At 44.8% G+C, this 20,393-nt stretch overlaps 1 protein-coding gene across 1 annotated transcript; it reads left to right on the top strand.

Moving 5' to 3' along the window:
- Nucleotides 1-5,990: 5,990 nt before the first annotated feature.
- On the top strand, nucleotides 5,991-6,980 carry LOC140347415 (P2Y purinoceptor 2-like). Its single transcript, XM_072433854.1, has one exon. The coding sequence runs from the start codon at nucleotides 6,003-6,005 to the stop codon at nucleotides 6,978-6,980; it is 978 nt and encodes a 325-aa protein (XP_072289955.1). The 5' UTR covers nucleotides 5,991-6,002.
- The last annotated feature ends 13,413 nt before the right edge of the window (nucleotides 6,981-20,393 follow it).

Raw genomic sequence — 20,393 nt, 5'->3', positions numbered from 1 at the left:
CGTTTGCACTAGTGGTAAGAACCATAATTTAAAGCTATTAGAGAACAAGATGCAAACAGATGTTAAGATATGATGGAACATTTGATGAGAAATTATCTACAGACATTGCAGACAAATCGGTCTGAAATGGGGGAAAACAGTGGTGACAATTGGAACAGAAATAAATCTCTAAACTAAGGGTTTAAGCAACTTCCACTGACGAAGTTGATTTGATAACTGGGGTCAAAACCAAATAGGAAGCTAAATTTAGTAGTGACTAAAAAGGGGAAATCTTGAATTAAGGGAAAATGCGGAAGAGGAAATAATCAGAGAAGATATATTCTTTATAATAATGGGAAAAATATTTAGATTAGAAGAAATTAGGAACGGCGTTTTGCATAAGAAAGTTATAGGGGAAGACAAAATTATAGATTGGTGCTGTTTAGAAATATTTGCATTAATGATTACATTAATGATAAGTACAAGATGACTGAGTCAACGTTGACATCAGCATTAACTAGGACAACACCAAAGATGAAGTTGTCTGTTAAAACAGCAAGAACATTGACTATTACATCAACAGCTAAAATGGAAATGGGGTTTAGAATTAGTTAATAGTAAATTAGATTAACTCAACGGGAGTTATCATTCATGGTGATGGTTCCTTAAAGGGGATGCATGCACATGATCATGAATGATGGTTAGCCTATCACTCACATAGAAGGAGTGTTCTGGTTTAAGGGAGGAGTACATTACAGTACATTACATTACATTACATACATTTTTACATTTATTTTCTATTGTTTTTGTTGTATACATTCCATGGATTGTTTTACTTATTAAATTTGGTTAACCATTATATTATCACACTTATATATATATCTATGTTCTGTTCACATAAAAAATAAAAAAAATACTTTTTAGAGGATGTTTTTACATGAAAAGATCGCAAGCTACAAGATACTGTTCAGTTATTTTTGTTCCCAGGACGATGCTGAAATGCTGTTAAAAGGACAATGGACATGGACAATAACAATAACTGGAGTGGACATTGAGAATATCAGAGGAGAACGCTGGAGCCAAACGTCACACCATACCAACACCTTTGAAGACAACATAATTATCGCTGAGAGGAGTGGTGAAAAGAGTTATAATAGAATGTTAAAAGGGTTAATTAAAAGATTTGGTTAAATAAGTAAAGGGTTGATGAAATAAATTATACTCATGTGTTGATGTGTTGATGTGTTGATGTGTTGAGGTGTTGTTGATAATCCAGTGCTGATGTTTAGGTTGTGCGGCGACACGAATATCCTCACACAGGAGCGATTAAGGATTGATTCAATTGGAGAATAACTTAAGATCGAAGACAAATTTTCTCTTAAATTTAATGATAATCAAAGAAGTGAGGCTGTTTAGGTCGTTAGATAACACGATCAAGGACAGCCAGAAGGGGTGGTAGCCAAGATCGGTCAGAACAACTGACGGTTGGTGCCGTGAGAGAATTTTTCCGGCTAAACAAAAGTAAGCATCGACAAGCAGGTTTTTGCTCTCGCTTGTCGCTGATCGTGTCTAATTAATTAATTTATCTGAGCTTAATCACTCAGAAAGGGAGGAATATGAAGTGTATTAAAACAAGGCCCATGCAAAGTTAGGCCTCATTCTGAGACTGGCTTTTAGGAATATGTGTGTTTCTACCAAAATGTCTATTCCACGGAATGTAAGGGGCCCACATCTGATTAACTACCGAATGGGAGATGTCTCCATTGGCTGCGAGGCCTTGAGATGCCTTGTGTACATCTGTGTAAGCGCATGATCTCATTTCTGTAACTTCTCCCCTGGTGCTACCCAAATAAGGATACCTTTACATCTTGTTCTCTCATTGGCTAATCCGTTGGTACATGGATAGGGTCATACCTGTCAGATATTGTTTATCGGTCTTTGTGCGTCTTCAGTATATAAAGGTGAGATACGCCCAGAGACGAGGTTCGTCTTCCTGATCACCAGCGGACCCAGGGCGCTGTTTTCTGCTGTCCTGTTATCTGATGCTGTTATCTGTATTAAACATCTTCGAAAAGTACAGAACAGTGTCTGCGACTTCTTCTTGTCACACACCACCCCATGGGAACGTCACTTAAACCACATTAATCGCTGGCTTTATTTGAACTGTTTAAGCTGTGATGTTGTGGATTGCATGCGTCGTCGCATGTTAAAGGGGCGGGGTCAGTGTGGTTTCTATGTCTTTGGTCTGGGTGTAAATATGAATGAAATAACTAAGTGTTATGTTGTGGTGTGATGTATTTGGCATTAAGTAAATACAAAGTAAAATCAAAGTAATATTGCTTAATTGCTGCATTCATTCATTGGAGTTTATATTTTGTAATAGTATTTTGTATTTGTATTCTACAGTTGTTAAATATGGTCTGGTGTCTAATGCTGCTAATATGATGTATTATTTTGATGTGTTGTGTAAAATATTTTCATATTCTACTTTTGATACTGCTAAGTTGATGCTTTTATGCTAGTTTTTGTAACTCTGTTATTTTACACTGACTTAATTATTTACACTGGTGTATTGTCTGTTTGAAGGTTTTTACCTGACTTTTGATGCCAATGGATCTGTAACATTAAAGAGTGGAAATGTGTCTAAAGGCAAAACATTGTCAGATCAGATGAAACGGCTGCTTTGACCCTTGACCCAGACTGACTCTGTCAACAATACTCAACATGCTCTTGTTGTTGAGTCTTTAGTTGTTCCTCAAGTGATGTGTGTTAAAGCTGTTTAGCAGCTAGCTAGTAGCTTGTGATTTGTAAGTTGTAACTTCTGTTAAAAAACAGTGAATAAAGCAGACAAGTTGAGTTTATTTCAATCTGCAGTTAAGCCTTGTGGTTGATAGTCGTCCTTGTTCAAGTGTCTTCAACTTAATTTAGCGAAGTAGCTTGTGTTATATTGTTATAACATTATGTAAATATGGCATGGTCTGAACCTAAACCTCTGGATTCGAATCCGGACTTGAACCTGAACGTGGGTTTAGGTATGCATCCCTATATAGTACCATATCATCCAAACTTCGCTCTCAAAATGCTGGCCTTCTGGTGGTCCCAAGAGTCTCTAAAAGCACAGTAGGAGGTAGAGCGTTTAGCTACCAAGTGCCTGTATTATGGAATCAGCTCCCGGTCCATGTTAAAGATGCCGACACAGTCTATTCGTTTAAGACCAGGCTTAAAACGTTCCTCTTTGAAATCGCTTATGGTCAGACCAGTTAGGAGCAGAAATATAAACCCACAGCTTCAGCTACGCTGCCCTAGGAACAACTATGCTGGGTGAAGTATCCTCTTTTTCTGTCTACTTAATCTATCAAACAATATTTAATTTCTAATTCCACTTGCAAACTGTTCACCGCCTTCTTTTTCTTTTTTCTCACTCCTGAGGACCTGCGGACCCAGATGCCCCTCTCCTGGTGAAGTGGTCCCTGCCCCGTGTGGACGGTCCCTCGTCTGCCTGAAGAGTGGGTCCAGCTCGACTCCGATGGTCCCTCATCTGCCTGAAGAGTGGGTCCAGCTCGACTCCGACGGTCCCTCATCTGCCTGAAGAGTGGGTTCAGCTCGACCCAGACGGTCCCTCATCTGCCTGAAGAGTGGGTCCAGCTCGACCCACACGGTCCCTCATCTGCCTGAAGAGTGGGTCCAGCTCCAGTTTTATGGCGGTTGGCATCCGAGTGTTGCATTACCGCCAGACTTTATTCCTTAGACTGTTGTTGCTGTTGTTATTGTTTTATGGCAGTCGACAGCCGAGTGTCGCATTACCGCCAGACTTTATTACCCAGGCTTTGTCGTAGCCCTAAAAGTTGTTCTTCCAGTGCTTTGACCTCCAGTGCTTTGACAAAGCCCAAGAGATCATGAGATGCCTTTGTCATTGTACCCTATAGAAGTCCTTCCTCCCCTCAGACTTTGTCGTAGTCCTTGTTGTTGTTGTTGTTGTTGTTTTATGGCGGCTGGCATCCGAGTGTTGCATTACCGCCAGACTTTACTCCTCAGACGTTTCGCAGTCCTCAGACTCCGTCGCAGTCCGTAAAAGTACTCCTCCCATCGCCCCGGCGCCACAAAGCCCATGAGGTCATGATGTGTCTTTGTGACTAGAATAGTTGCTGTGTCAGAGACCAACCGGCTTTATTCCAGGGAGACTCCCCTTCACCTTCCTCGCCCTCTTCGACGCTCGGTGCTTTGGAAGTACAAAGCCCATGAGATCATGGGACGTCTTTGTTGTTTTACAAAGCCCATGAGGTCATGGGACGTCTTTGTCGTTTTATCCTTTAGAAGTCCTTCTTCCATCACTTTGGCGTTTCTAGGCCCATGAAGTCCAAGCGCGTTAGAACATCCTCTTGCTCCTCATCCTCGGCTCAGTCTCCAACACCCCCCACCTCTATAAACGTTTACCCAGCCCTGTGCTACATAAGTAAGCAACCACAGCCTGACACAAACCCTGTGACTGGATCGCCAGAACGTTCCGCAGATTGAACTCCCGCCCATTATTCCGAAACCACAAGGCCAACCCGGCCCTTTCCCTATCATAAGCCTCACAGCAAATCAGCACATGCTCGACAGTCTCTGGCACCCGACAGTGACCACACTGACCGGTCGGATGTTTGCCTATCCTACTCAGTGACCAATTGAGTCCAGTATGGCCAATCCTCATGCGGGCGAAGGCCCTTTCCTCCCACGCGTTCCTGCCCATAGACCCGCAAGGACCCACACTACCCTGTATGTGATAGAGATGCCGTCCAGTAACACAGTGGCTCCAAAATTCCTGCCAAAGGCCGACCACTGCATTACCGCCAAACTTTATTCCTCAGACTTTGTTGTATTCCTTAGAAGTTCTTCTTCCATTACTTTGGAGCCTGACTTTATTCTTCAGACTTTGTTGTTGTTGTTGTTGTTGTTGTTTTATGGCGGTTGGCATCCAAGTGTTGCATTACCGCCAGACTGTATTCCTCAGACTTTGTCGTAGTCCTCAGACTCTGTCGTAGTCCGTAAAAGTACTCCTTCCATTGCTTTGGTGTTACAAAGCCCATGAGGTCATGATATGTCTTTGTGACTAGAATAGTTGTTGTGTTGTATTCTCTGGAAGTTCTTCTTCCATTACTTTGGTGTTTCAAAGCCAATGAGTTGGCTTTGAAACACACCCTTATGACGCATGAGGGTGCCTTGTGATGCTTGATGACGTCACATGGCACTCTCTTTGATCTCTAGGGATCTGAGGAGAGGTATTGGATGGTATTTGTATGTCTGTATGTGTGTGCGTGATTGTTAGCATAAAATAAAGCTAACGAAAGAAGCCGCTCGGACTCGGGAAAATGAAGTCTGAAGAATAAAGTCTGGCGGTAATGCAACACTTGGATCCCAACCGCCATAAAACAACAACAACAACAACAACAACGACACATCGTGTCTTCTCATCTTTTCCGATCATCCATCCTGGCCTTAAGTAGTGCTCTGGCAGGCAGTCCCAACCAGCACCTTACAGTCCACACAGTCCGGAGTTATCTCTCCAGGTAGGTTTTTATGGACTTTTATGGAGTTTTGTCTAGTTCAGTGTGTCGGTTTTAAACTGTCTTGTCTGTTCTAAAGCTGCTAAAAATATGTACTACTAAAAAACTTTTTTTTTTTTAAATTAGAAATTCAATAGAAGTTATTCATATATATTATATTTAAATGGGTGATAACCCATTGAGATCAAGACAAGGCTGCCGTAAATAAAGTTACTGAAAAAGGGATTCAATCCTCACATCTTTAGGACTATTACTTAGTATTGGTTTTCTTCTCAAATTACATACAGAAAATGTGAATTGGGCCATCCCAAAAGCAACATTAAATGAGCACAACCTCTGTTTCAGATGAACACCAGAAAAGCATCTGTTAAAAGCAGAGTTGAGATTCATTTAATTGTTTGATTATAGAATTCAAACTTCTTCATACAAAATAATGCATGATTTTACAATCTCTCCAGGTTGGTATTGTCTGTCAGTATGAACAACAGCAGTGACTTTGAGAGCTGCCAGCCCAGACCTCAGCCCATGTCCATCCCTGTGCTCATGTGCCTGGTCAGTTTCATCGGTTTCATCCTGAACGTCTTCAGCCTGTGGGTCTTCTGCTGCCGTCTGCCCTCATGGAGCGCTGGGACCGTCCTGCAGTTCAACCTGGCTCTCAGTGACATTCTGGCTACTCCTGTCACTCCACTCATGGCCGTGTACTTTGCAATGGGTAATGACTGGTCTTTCGGAAAGGTGCTGTGCACTGTCATGGTTGCCTTCCTGAGTGCCCAGTTCTACGGCAGCACCATATTCCTCACTCTGATCAGCTTCCACAGGTACAAAGTGGTGGCGCACTTCAACAAGAGCAGCAGGATGAAAGACAAAAGCTTTATCAAGAAGCTGTGTGCTGGAGTGTGGCTCTTTTTGCTGGCACACTTATTGGTTTATGGTTTTGCCACTCCCTCCACTAAAGTAGGAAAAATCACACAATGTTACAGCTTCAGTCAGAGGTCTCAGAAAAACTCTTTCTTCATCATCAGCTGTGTCCTGGTATCGGTTGGTTTCCTGCTTCCTCTAAGTATCTCAGCCACTTGTTATATTTGTGTGAAAAACGCTCTCGCTCGTCTCAACAACATCACACCAAAGAGTCTCAAAGTCAAGTTCAAATCCCAGCGCATGATTCAAATGTGCCTCATCATATTTGGCATCTGCTTCCTGCCCATGAATGTGATCCGCACTACAGCAGTGGTGGTATTGAAGTTCTATCGTGTGCAATGCCACGTGTCCGATCATTTACAGACGGCGTACTATGCCTCATGGGTTATAGCTGGACTGAACTGCTGCCTGGACCCTCTGCTCTACTGTTTTGGATCACAGACCTTTAGAGATGCAGTTCCATCTTTTAGGGTCAAGACAGCGGAGCCTCAGCCAAGTGATACAGAAATGACACCAAATCACATCTTGACAACATAATTCTGTGTAAACACTTTCTGGAAATCATTGAGGCAATTAACATTGTATATCTTGTCACTCCTTTACCTGCTAAAGGTGCTCTAAGAGGTTTCTTTGTGCATTTGCTTCATGGTCACAGGTATATGCATATGTCCATTTCCATTTTCTGCCGCTTTATCCGGGGCCGGGTCGTCCTCCTCCCCAGACACTTCCTCTAACTCCTCCGGGGGGATCCCGAGGCGTTCCCAGGCCAGCCGAGAGACATAGTCTGTCCAGCGTGTCCTGGGTCTTCCCCGGGGCCTCTTCCCGGTGGGACATGCCTGAAACACCTCGCCCAGGAGGCATCCGGAACAGATGCCCGAGCCACTCGACGTGGAGGAGCAGCGGCTCTACTCCGAACTCCCCCCGTGTGTCCGAGCACCTCACCCTATCTCTAAGTATGTGCATATGTAATATACAAATATACAATATACCAATATATATATATATATATATATATATATATATATATATACATATTTGCAAACTAAACTAACTGTCGTGAGACAGGTTAGTTTTACCCTACTGATGATGTGTTGCAAGAGTAATCCTCACACATTGAGAACATTTTGATATGTATTCAATGTGTGATATTTTCATAGGTGTTTTATAATATTAATATATAATTTGGAAAATAAAAGATTGTGCTCTAATGGGAAACTCCTCCTCTACAAGACTTGGTATAAAATATGAAAGTGGCAAAAGCCAACAGTTCTTTCAGTTCCAGTCTACACGCATCAAAACAGGGAAGAGTGATTTGTATGTTAATGCCACTTATGTTGTTGTGGGACAGGACTTTATGAACACACTTTTAAACATTTTTTAATTTGAAGTTTGAAAAAAGGGTTTATGTCAACAATATGGATGAGAAATTCACATTTTGGAGCGAGGTGCAAGAGAAGAAGCAGCCCAAAATACATGAAAAGAAAAGATTTCCGCACACCGCCTTTTACCATGTGAATGTTTTCAGACATAAACAACCTTTATGGATTCAGCAAGAAAACAAAGATAAGATAAGATAAGCCTTTATTAGTCCACAAAACAGAGACATTTCTGTGTTGCACGCAAGTATATACAGAAGTAAAAGAACAGATAACTTATAAGAAGCTTTAAAAAAAACACTCAATAGAAAAACTCTTTTAAACAAAACTCTTTAAGACAAAACCTCTCATATTCTTAATAAGGAATAGAAAGAAAAGATAAAAATAACATAAGACTAAAATAATAATAATTAAAGCTGCGGCAGCGGCGATGATGGCTCGAGCCACCTGCGCAACCCCCTTCCCACGCTGCCGTATTTTGTTGTTGTTGATGTTGTTGTTTTATGGCGGTTGGCATCCAATTGTTGCATTACCGCCAGACTTTATTCCTCAGACTTTTTGTAGTCCTCAGACTTTGTCGTAGTCCGTAAAAGTACTCCTTCCATTGCTTTGGTGTTACAAAGCCCATGAGGTCATGATATGTCTTTGTGACTAGAATAGTTGTTGTTGTTGTTGTTGTTGTTTTATGGCGGTTGGCATCCGAGTGTTGCATTACCGCCAGACTTTATTCCTCAGACGTTTCGTAGTCCTCAGACTCTGTCGTAGTCCGTAAAAGTACTCCTCCCATTGCTTTGGCGTACAAAGCCCATGAGGTCATGATATGTCTTTGTGACTAGAATAGTTGTTGTGTCAGAGACCAACCGGCTTTATTCCAGGGAGACTCTTCTTCATCTTCCTCTCCCTCTTTGACGTTCGGTGCTTTGGAAGTACAAAGCCCATGAGGTCATGGGACGTCTTTGTTGTTTTACAAAGCCCATGAGGTCATGGGACGTCTTTGTCGTTTTATCCTTTAGAAGTCCTTCTTCCATCACTTTGGTGTTTCTAGGCCCATGAAGTCAAAGCGCGTTAGAACATCCTCTTGCTCCTCATCCTCGGCTCAGTCTCCAACACCCCCCACCTCTATAAACGTTTGCCCAGCCCTGTGCTACATAAGTAAGCAACCACAGCCTGACACAAACCCTGTGACTGAATCGCCAGAACGTTCCGCATATTGAACTCCCGCCCATTATTCCGGAACCACAAGGCCAACCCGGCCCTTTCTCTATCATAAGCCTCACAGCAAATCAGCACATGCTCTCTGGCACCCGACAGTGACCACACAGACCGGTCAGATGTTTGCCTATCCTACTCAGTGACCAATTGAGTCCAGTATGGCCAATCCTCATGCGGGCGAAGGCCCTTTCCTCCCACGCGTTCCTGCCCATAGACCCGCAAGGACCCACACTACCCTGTACGTGATAGAGATGCCGTCCAGTAACACAGTGGCTCCAAAATTCCTGCCAAAGGCCGACCACATGACTCTTGATAACGTGCTTGATTTCAGATTTGCTTAACTCAACCGCCACATCAATTGATGGCCGCCTAAGGGAACGTTTAGCCAGTGCATCAGCCATTTTGTTACCATCCACCCCACATGCGCAGGGACCCAAAAGAAGGAAACCCTCACATCCTTCCTGGACAGGGAGAGCATCAGACAGAAGATGCCATTCAACACATCCTGTCTGCAATCCGATTTCCCAGATGTAATGCTTTGCAATGCAGAAAGGCTGTCAGAGGCCACCACAATGCCGCAACACTGCAAAGCAGATTCCGCCCATTCCAATGCCAACCGTATCGCTATGAGTTCCGACGTGAAAACAGAAAGGCGATCTGTCAACCTCTTCTTGACCGCCAGCCCCAGGTCAGGCACAAAATACGCGGCGCCAGTACGCCCACTCTCAGGATCCTTAGACCCGTCGGTATAAATAAACACATCACCTGAGTGCTTATCGATGAGCGCTTGAACGGCAAACTGCGGTGCCCTCCCAGCGACTCCTCTAAGCTTGCCATGCAAGCTAACATCAACAGGAGCCGGGACAAACTTCCACGGAGCTATAGCAGACAAAGCCACCGACGGGCTCACACGCAGATCACCAACCCCCGCAAGCCGCGCCTTCGCATTTCCTACCTGGCTAAAAACCATACCGCCAGCCTCACTCTGCCCCCCATCAACCCTCAGAAAGTCCCTCACCGGGTGAGAGCTCGTATGACCTTGCACATTCACCCAGTAAGCCAACAGAAGTTCTAGCCTCCGGAGCCGTAACGGCAATTCCCCCAACTCAACCTGCAGTGCCGAGACAGGGGAGGTCCTAAAAGCCCTACAGCAGATGCGCAAGGCCTGGGCTTGCTACACATCAAGCTTCTTTAAGTTAGTCTCAGCCGCAGACATGTAGGCTATACAGCCATAATCAATAGCCGCCCTCATGACGGCCCGATAAATACCCAGGAGCGACCTTCTGCTGGCCCCCCAGTCCTGGCCGGATAGACAACGAAGCAAGTTATTCACTTTTGCATTTACCACTGACCTCATCAATGTGCTGACGCCAACTAAGCCTCTCGTCAAAGGTGACCCCCAAGAACCTCACCTCCCTGACCTGTTCGAGCACCTGCCCATGCAGTCGAAGGGAGACGTCCCTATGCCCATTGAAGAAACAGATCACTTGAGACTTCCGTACGGTCAGTTTAAACCCCCACTTCAGGGTCCACTGCTCCACCTGCTGTATTGCCCTTTGCAGTTTCGCCTCGTAAAACCGGAGATTCCTCCCTCTCACCCATAGAGCGCCATCGTCAGCATAAAGGCTCCTCCCAACAGACCCATCCACGTCGTCAAGGATGTCCTTAATCATAACATTGAACAAGATAGGGCTACACACACTCCCCTGCGGGATCCCATTCTCCACCCCATAGACCCCAGAGTAAGCAGCGCCCACTCTGGTTTGGATACGCCGGCCAGACAGAAAGCTCCGGACCCAGTTAAACAGTTTACCCTTCACACCACACTTCCGCAGCTTAATGAGGAGCCCATCCTTCCAAACCATATCATACGCCTTCTCCACATCGAAGAGCACCGCAATAACCTTTTCTTTCTGAGCCCTGGCCAGCTGGATATCAGATTCCAAACACAACACGGAATCCATGGTGTTCCTGCCCCTACGGAAACCACTCTGGTGCGCGGGAAGCAAACCCTGACTCTCCAAGAAGTAATCCAACCGCTCGGTAACCATGCGCTCCATCGTTTTCCCGAGCTGCGACGTCAAGGCAATCGGCCTATAACTTGAAGGGTCAGACGCTGGCCTACCCGGCTTCAGAACCGGCACCACCGTAGACTGTTTCCACGCAGATGGAACACAACCTGAATCCCAAACACGGTTGAAAAGACCCAGGACTAGCCCAAGCGTGTCATCAGTCAAATGAGAGAGCATGTCATAGCACACCTCATCTTTACCCGGGGCTGTCTGTTTCGCCTTAGAAAGTGCTCTCCTTAGCTCAAACAAACTAAACGGAAGGTCAAGGTCATCTTGAGTCGAAGGCTGGTGCCCAATCAGCTCAGAATTCTGGGCCAGAGTACTCTCCCTGTAGTGCCTTTCCGCAGGTGAGAGATTGTCAGAGCTGTGCACCGACACAAAGGTGCTGGCCAACAGTTCAGCTTTGTCAACGTCGCTGACTGCTTCAACACCATTCAGTATTAGGACCGGGGTCCCATGACGGCGCTCAACCCCATGCATCCGCTTAATCATCCCCCAAACATCCCCGAGATGCGTTTCTCTCCCAATTTTGGAACAATACCGCCTCCAATAGGCACTCTTGGCCGTTCTTACAGTTTTCCGCACAACAGCGCGGGCCCTCTTGTAGTCAATGAGGGCACCCTCAGTGTGGGTAACCCTTAGCCGGCGAAACGCCGCATTTCTCGCCCTAACAGCATGACCACATGCTTCATTCCACCACGGCACCCGCTTCCTATGTCCACTACCATCACTCTTAGGAATCGTGCCTACCGCTGACTGCGTGATGAGCGAGACAATTGCACTATTGAGATCATCCACCTGAGTCAATCCTCCTTCCTGCAGAACCCTAGAACCATCATCAGCTTTCCTCAGGAAAGCCCCCCAGTTCGCCCTTGCCAACTGCCACCTCTGGATCCTCGTCCCCCTGACCACACAGCTCCCAAAGCCAATCTCGGTGCGGACTAGATAGTGATCGCTACCAAAAGAAAGATTACCAAGAACCTCCCAACTACAAACACCAGCTAACTCCTTGGACACAAGCGTAAGATCTATTGCACTTTCTGTACCGGTCCCCATATCATAGCGGGTCTCATCGCTAAGGCTGCAGGGAAGTACTTTGGAGCTGGGGGTCCCGAGTGGACGGAGATAGAGGATGCGCCGCGGGAAGGCACCCTGCCCCATTCTGGCAGTGGGAGTGGGGGGGCTCCCGATGCGCCGTCAGGTTCCGGGGGCTCATAATGGCGGTGGTTGTCTTGCAATGGAATGCGCGTAGTCTTCGTGCTAATGGCCAGGAATTTAAGCATTTTGTCTCTACCTTGTTGAACAAGCCTCACGTTATGTGCGTGCAGGAGACTTGTTGTTGTTGTTGTTGTTGTTGTTTTATGGCGGTTGGCATCCAAGTGTTGCATTACCGCCAGACTTTATTCCTCAGACTTTGTCGTAGTCCTCAGACTCTGTCGTAGTCCGTAAAAGTTCTCCTTCCATTGCTTTGGTGTTACAAAGCCCATGAGGTCATGATATGTCTTTGTGACTAGAATAGTTGTTGTTTCAGACAACAACCGGCTTTATTCCAGGGAGACTCTTCTTCATCTTCCTCTCCTTCTTTGACGTTCGGTGCTTCCACCGTACAGCTTTATTCTTTAGGCTTCATTCTACAGGCTTTAATATTTCCACTGATGTCGCTGCTTGGTAGCCGTGCGTCTACGAGACTGGACGAGGACAGGAGACCACCCCCACCCCCATCTCGTCACTCTGATCACTCTGACTCCCCAAAAGCAGACCCCCATCACTCCGACTCCCATTTAGCGCCTTTAGCCTGTTTTCTATATCTGCCCAATCAAGCTCCTTTGTTCCAAGGAATCTCCCTGCAGCTTTAGCAATGATCCTGATCCTTTCAGTTCTGCTTTGAGTCTGAGCAGCACAGTTTACAACATCCACCATAAAGAGTACAAAATCCTCTCTATCCACAACCAGGGTATTCTCATTAATTCTGGAACCTGCACACTTGGGACCTCCACTCTTGAAACCTTCACACTTCTTGGGAGCCACGCTGGCCTTTCTCATTTCGCCCTGGCTGGGAGCAGCGCTGGCTCCTCTCTCTGTATTTACTCTAAACTCGTTACTTGAAACTTTCTTGACTGCATCTGCATAGGATATATCTTGAGAGACCTTTATTTTCTGCACCTCAGCAGCTCTTTTGCTAAACCTGCATCCCCCGTAGGCAGAGCTATGTTCTTCCCCACAGTTACAGCACTTCAGTTTTGCACCCACGTCACACTTCCCATACTCATGATCTCCTGCACATTTACCACATCTTTGCTTCCCTCTACAGACCGCTGCAATATGCCCAAAGCGCTGGCACTTAAAGCAACGCAGGGGCAGCGGAATATATGGCCTGACGCTATAGCACATGTACCCAATGAACACCTTACTAGGCAGGCACCTCCCTTCAAGTGTTACCATTACCGACAAGCTGTCACATCTTACCCCAAAACGGGGGCAGCTTCAAACGCCTAGCGTCCACCACCGTAACTCCAGTCAAATTCTCCTTAACTTCATCCACAGACGTCGCCGTAGGGACACCTACGATAACTCCTCTGACCGTGTTTCTTTCAGCATCAGACACAAGAATGTCCTTTCCACCCAGACGTTTAGTTCCAATCGCCTTCCGTTGCTGAGCCGCGTCCTTGCACACGACCAGCAGCGAGCCATCTCTAAGGACACTCGCACTCTTGATCACTCCCACAGCTACAGTTAGGCTCTTTGACAATGTCACTGAATTCCACTCCTTAAAGGATGCACTATCCTGTGCAAGCTTTATGATCACCTTACAGTCTCTGCTCTCACCCCGGATATCAATAGCTTCAGCCTCATCCTGCTGCTCATTCCCAGAACCCTCGGACGAGCTAAGGGACTTTTTACGTTTCCGGGCACGTGCAGGCAGAAAAGGCTGCTCCTCCACGCCGTCCAGAATGTCTTCCATCCCCGATCCACTCTCCTCCGCCATCTCCCGTCTCTCCAGACCGGGTGTTGAGCAAGGTCTCCTCACAGTTTTAGTCCAGGTATCCAATGTGTGCAGGAGACTTGGTTACGACTGCCCCGACACTGCATTCTCTGACTTTATTCTTTAGACTTTATTCTTTAAGACTTTGTTCTTTAGACTTTATTCTTTAAGACTTTGTTCTTTAAGACTTTGTTCTTTAGACTTTATTCTTTAAGACTTTGTTCTTTAAAGACTTTGTTCTTTAGACTTTGTTGTTTAGACTTTGTTTTTAGACTTTGTTTTTAGACCTTGGTTCTTTAGACTTTGTTCTTTAAACCCCCTCCTCCCTTTACCTCCATCACCTAGCAACAGAGACCCGCCGCTAATCCTGATGCTAACACTAATGCTAAGACCACGGCACGAGAGGAAATGTTCCATCAAAATAAAAGAGGAAGTGAAGGCATTCATTGCGCCTCTGCTGGCCAATTCTGAAAATACGCAATATCTGTAATGCACTTTTTTTCATGGCGTCTCGAGGAGAATATAATCCATGAGTTTCAAACAAATCAGACAATGTTGAGTTTTTCACACAATGGGTAGGGGGCGCTATAGAGTAAATTTGTTCCATGGGTATTAATTATTTCCAATCAGACCATAAAAACGCATTAGTGAGTGAAATATAAGCCTCGTAGATCAATTCCAATAGGCTTACCCTTGAAAAAACAGGAAATTAAGCCTTTTTTGAGCGCGGAGACCGTATTTCAATGTCTTTAGATGCAAAAAGTGTTGTTTTATTGTTTTGTTGTTTTGTTGTTTTATCATAGGTAGCTCAATCACTGTTCCAAGTTTCATGAGCCTAGGCCAAAGATTAAGCGTTTCATGTTTTTTATTTTTTGAACTAGTCGACACTGTTGCAACGGACGTTCTCGCAACCTCCATTTTATTTGAGTTCGGGCCGAGCCGATCGTGTCTATGTCCCCATGTGTGACTTTTCGATGTTCAGGGGGTCAAAAATGCCCGAGTTGTGGCAAAATGACCATGAATAATAATAATAATTAAAGCCGCACAAGGAGATAAAGGCCCTCGCCCCCCTTGCGACCGCGGGGTACTTGCCACCGCGAAGAGAACGCCTCTAATCCCTCGACCTACATCACCCTTGCCCCACAAACAGTACAAACTGTATAATACTTAATTCAACATTTTCACAACCGCACGGTTCGAGATAGAGTTATGTCCCCACTGGCTTTTATGTTCAGTGTGATGTGGAGAGTAAATGAGAAGTACATGCCTTTAATGCCTGTAATCCAAAACGCATGCAAGTCTATGGCAGTGTTAGTCATGTTGCCACGGTAACATGCTTGCAGCTAGCAGGGCCGGCCCAAGCCTTCAGGGGGCCCTAAGCGAAACATTTTTTGGGGGCCCCTCACCACGTCATCAGAATCAGTTTTATTGCTATTGTCAGTGAACAATTCACATATGGGAACTGTCTTCAACGCAAACAAAGCGCACCAAAACTCCAGGGCGTCTGTTTGCCATCCTGGTTAGTTTATTCTCAGCACCTCACAAGCTCAAATATTGCTAATTAAAATCCCACAATGCAACTTGATATTCCGCTGACATCACCTCTACTCCCTGTACAAATAACACACCTCCCAGATATGTTTTTGGGCGTATTTGTGGGCATTAAGGGTCTGCAGTCACATTAGCAGTTTTAAATTAATAAATCTCCCCCAGAGATTTTCAGACCTTTTTTGTGTATTCTGGTGCATTTTAATGTGGTCCAGCCGGCTAAAGTAAGAGTAAAATGTTGAGGTTGTAATGCTATAAAATGATGATGTGATGAAACTGTGCCAGGAGAAAGTGACTAAAGCCAGTTATTAATACATTAGTGCACTTAATTACTCAATACAATATTGGCTATGAAAACTAATGGTCAAATTGTTTTCATAACAAAATAAATGTACCTAAAACATAATCTAATAATCTATTTGTTGAATACCAAGTTTATAAATACCATAACGAACTATGAACCACCGGAGGGCCACAGTGTATTTGTTAATACTAATAACTAATGTTCTTATTAGACAATAAAGCAATCACCACTTAACATGGAGGAATGGACTACGATAGCGCTCACTCATCACAACATAACACAAGGAAGGTCAAGTACAAACTGACCAAACATCAGCAGAACTACAAATAACCTTTTCTGCTCCCAACTGTTCCTTCTTGCCAAAGTGACAAAACAAGTTATATTAAATTAAGCAAATGGCATAAGCATTGCTTAATTAACAATTAACATTGATAAAACTGTGCAACAGTGCAAAAATATTATTCCCAGAGAATGAACAGAACGAGAAGTGAAGATCCAAACCTAGCTATAGTGAGAGAGAGAGAGACTGCATTTGCCACTTTGATATAAAAATATATGGTATTATTCTATAACAGAAGTAATTATAATATGTCTGGTTATTTTTCACTATCAATTTATTATAATTTATAACAAATAGTCTAATGGTGCTTTTTAAATCAATTGAAATGTTTTATTGTTCTATTAAAAGTTAATTAGAATGTAAACGTTTGTTCTGATCAGAACATCACACACTGGACTCCTCTGCGTGAATGCTGCGATGTGATTGGCTGATGGACCTTATATGCATAAACCTTTACGTTCCTCTCATTTGTCTGCGTTGCACTTATTTCTTAATAAGTCAAAGTAAAACAGACATCACGAGTCACAATTAATCTCACACATGGTGATGTACGAGCTGCGTGTGTTTGGAGGGGGAAAGAGAAAGAGAGAGAGAGGAGACGCTAACTCAAACCCGCTCATCTCTAACTGAGGCTGCACTGCTTGTTCTGTGTGACAGAGCGTCACACACTGTTCACTCCAAAGTTTCATGTTAGAGGTTCTAGTCCGGACGAGCGACGTACGTAGCTTTAGTGAATGGGGCATAGACGCCACCTCACCGCCCTCACCTGCAGCTAACACTACCGGGCGTAAATGTTAAGCTAAATATCCTTCATTCAGACATATTGTGCGCGGTGCTCGCTAAGAGCTCTCGTCTCGCCTCCAGCCTGAGCGAACTAACATGACTCATGTACTTTGAAACAGCAGCATTAAGCGTCTCTTTGTAAAATAAGTTCAGTACCTCGAGAGTGTTGTTTGTTTGCAGTTTCATTACATCGTCAAGTTGTTTCTTTTTTCGTTTTTCGGCACCGGGGATATATTCTTCTGGACATGATGACCACGTTGTGTTGTGTTTTTTGCTCTTCTCCTCGCGCACAATGAAGTTGACCAATCAGCGCAGGTTTGGTGCCTTGGTGGCTCAAACTAAGTGCGTGCGCTCGGCTCAAACTAACTGCGTGCGCGCGCATGGTTCAAACTAAGTGCGTGCGCGCGCGCGGCTCAAACTAAGTGCGTGCGCGTGGCTCAAACTAAGTACGTGCGCACGTGGCTCAAACTAAGTGCGTGCGCGTGGCTCAAACTAAGTGCGTGCGCGTGGCTCAAACTAAGTACGTGCGCACGTGGCTCAAACTAAGTGCGTGCGCGTGGCTCAAACTAAGTACGTGCGCACGTGGCTCAAACTAAGTGCGTGCGCGTGGCTCAAACTAAGTGCGTGCGCGTGGCTCAAACTAAGTACGTGCGCACGTGGCTCAAACTAAGTGCGTGCGCGTGGCTCAAACTAAGTGCGTGCGCGCGCAGCTCAAATTAAGTGCGTGCGTCCGTGGCTCAAACTAAGTGCGCGCGCGCGCGCGTCGCTCAAACTAATTCACCCTGGAGAGACAAAGAGACCACGAGAATGGACTGTTTAGCAAGCTTTATTCGTGAGTTATTTGGCGCTCAGACCCCGGCGGAAGACGTTGCAATCATGGGCACTCCATGATCTATTTGTATTAGACGTCTCCCCCCGGAGCCTGGAGACTGGTGGTGGTAGATGTGAAGAGAAGGTAGAGGATGAGGGGAATGCAGAGGAGGAGCTGGGGAGGTGGTGGGTCGCAGTACGGTTTGAGTGACTTGAGAGCGTTGATTGGGGATGAGGAGCAGGTGCGAGGGCCATGGTACAGTGGTACAGACGCCCCCTGTCCTTTCACCCTCCTTCTTTGGCCAGGAAAAACTGCATAACCTCTTTGTGATCAGCGCAGAAACTTGGGAGAGTCCATGGTGAAGTGAGGGATGTGACTCTCACAGACGGACAGGCGGGCGCCCGCTTGAGTGCGATGATGGCGCTGGGGAGAGGGGTCCTTCCATGGAGGCCTTGATGTAGATGGGTGGAGTTAGGTCTTCCAGGCTGAATTTACGCAGGCTTCATGTGCGCACGCAGGCGTGGCTCAAACTAAGTGCTGAAGGATATTAAATCTATCCTATGCGTGTTCATGCATAGAGGAGAGAAGCACCAGGAATCAGGCAGTTAAAGTAAAAGTATTTATTCCCTGACCAGTACAATTCTAGAGCAGATCTGGGTTCTGGTCCTTCACAGGTCAAACCAAGAACAACGCATTTCCTCAGAAACCCAGTATATCAAACACAGATACATGAATATGCAAATGAAGGTTGATCTGTCTTGTCTTCTTGGAGCCACACCTCCTTGCACTTCCTCCTGAAAGACATAAGACTCATGTCGCCCACGCTGTCTGCTAAGCACAGAACTTTTCCACTGACTCCATTTTGTATAACACAGCCGCCATTTTAGGTTTCCAATTGACTCTGTCCAGATTATGTTTTATGCTGCTTCCTTTTAGCATAGTTTAATAAATGATTATTCTTTATTCCATCATAGTTTAATACATTATTATTCTTTAGTGCGTGCGCACGCGCGTGGCTCAAACAAAGTTCGCATGCGCGCGAGGCTCAAACTAAGTGCGTGCGCGCAGCTCAAACTAACTAAGTGCGTGCAAACTAAGTGCGTGCACCGGGGCGCGTCTGACCCCGGGACCTTGCTTTTTTTGCCACTGAAATAACGTGTAATTGCACATCCACTACAGTAGGCGGCAGTGGCGCCCGCATTGTCCGTGCGAGCGCCACTGAATCAATGCGCGCAGGTATAAGATAAGATAAGATAAGATATTCCTTTATTGTCCCACATGGGGAAATTTCATTGGTGCAACGCAGGTAGATACAGAGGTAGATACAGAAGAACAGATCACTTATAGGAAAAACACTTTCAGTAGAAGATCTCCTATAAATAAATAAAAACTCCCATAGACAAATAAATAAATACATAAATACCATTGCATGTGATCACGACAGTAATTGCAAATGAATATGTGTCACGACAGCACATAGATTGCACATGAATTTCACAGTAATTGCACATGAATTGCACATGAGTTCCAACAGCAATTGCACATATGACAGAATTGCACATCAGTATTAGGTTAGGTCAGTATTGCGAGTGTTCAGTACTGTTGCGGAAACTATTCTATAACAAATGACAGAGAAAATGAGGCAAAATATAACCAAGTTGTCTTGTTCAAAAGTGGTTCTTTATTTTAGCCGTGCACAGCCAAAAAAGCTCTCCCTGACATCTGCCGTTCTGTCCCTCCCTGATCTGACCAGAGCAAACATTGAGTTCAGCTTATTAAGGCACAACAGGTGCCACGTATGCACAAAACCAGTCTAAACATATTGCAGAGAAACACACTCAATGTTCTACCGCATGCGAGACATCCTTGGATCCGCAGCTGTCAGTCTGTTTACCCAGGGACGTCTGCATACAGAGTCATAATAAGTGTGACCCAGATGTTAAACATATGCTGACCTAAGTTCCGTGGCATCAGGCAAAGACATTACATTTTTACACCACAATTCCCCCCTTATGATTAGAATCAAACCCCTGGTTTATTATTAATCATTAGCAAAAGAATGTCAACAATGTATCAATCAATATAAGTAAATCAACAACCTGAAAATCAAAAGAATGTTAAGCACGTCATCAAAGTTTTGCTTCAAAATTCAGCAGAAGCAAAACTGTCAAAGGAGAAACACTTAACACATGTTCAGAGTATAAACCTTTTGTCCTGGGACTTTAAACCAGTGTCTCAATCCTCACATTACCACAAAATGAGCACATGTATTTAAAACGCAAACAATGATTAGTTCATCTCCGGTGACTAGGTTAAGTATATGATTAAGAATAGATAAAAAAATAAAACCAAGTGGTTCTAATCAAATTTTTTTGTTATATCTGAAACTAATCTACAGGACTCCTCTGCAGATGGAGTCATCATCTGAGTCACTCACATAATCAGAATCACCAGGTGGAGTGATTGTGTCAGGTCCTGTCATTTGAATGGACACAAATTGGGCAGAAACCGTCTTACTAAT

The sequence above is a fragment of the Eucyclogobius newberryi genome, unplaced genomic scaffold, assembly GCF_026437365.1.
Source record: "Eucyclogobius newberryi isolate DKJ021-1_F unplaced genomic scaffold, fEucNew1.0.hap1 SCAF_6, whole genome shotgun sequence".
Taxonomy (NCBI): domain Eukaryota; kingdom Metazoa; phylum Chordata; class Actinopteri; order Gobiiformes; family Gobiidae; genus Eucyclogobius; species Eucyclogobius newberryi.
The sequence above is the reverse complement of the archived record's forward strand: the minus strand, read 5'-3'. Positions and strand labels throughout refer to the sequence as shown.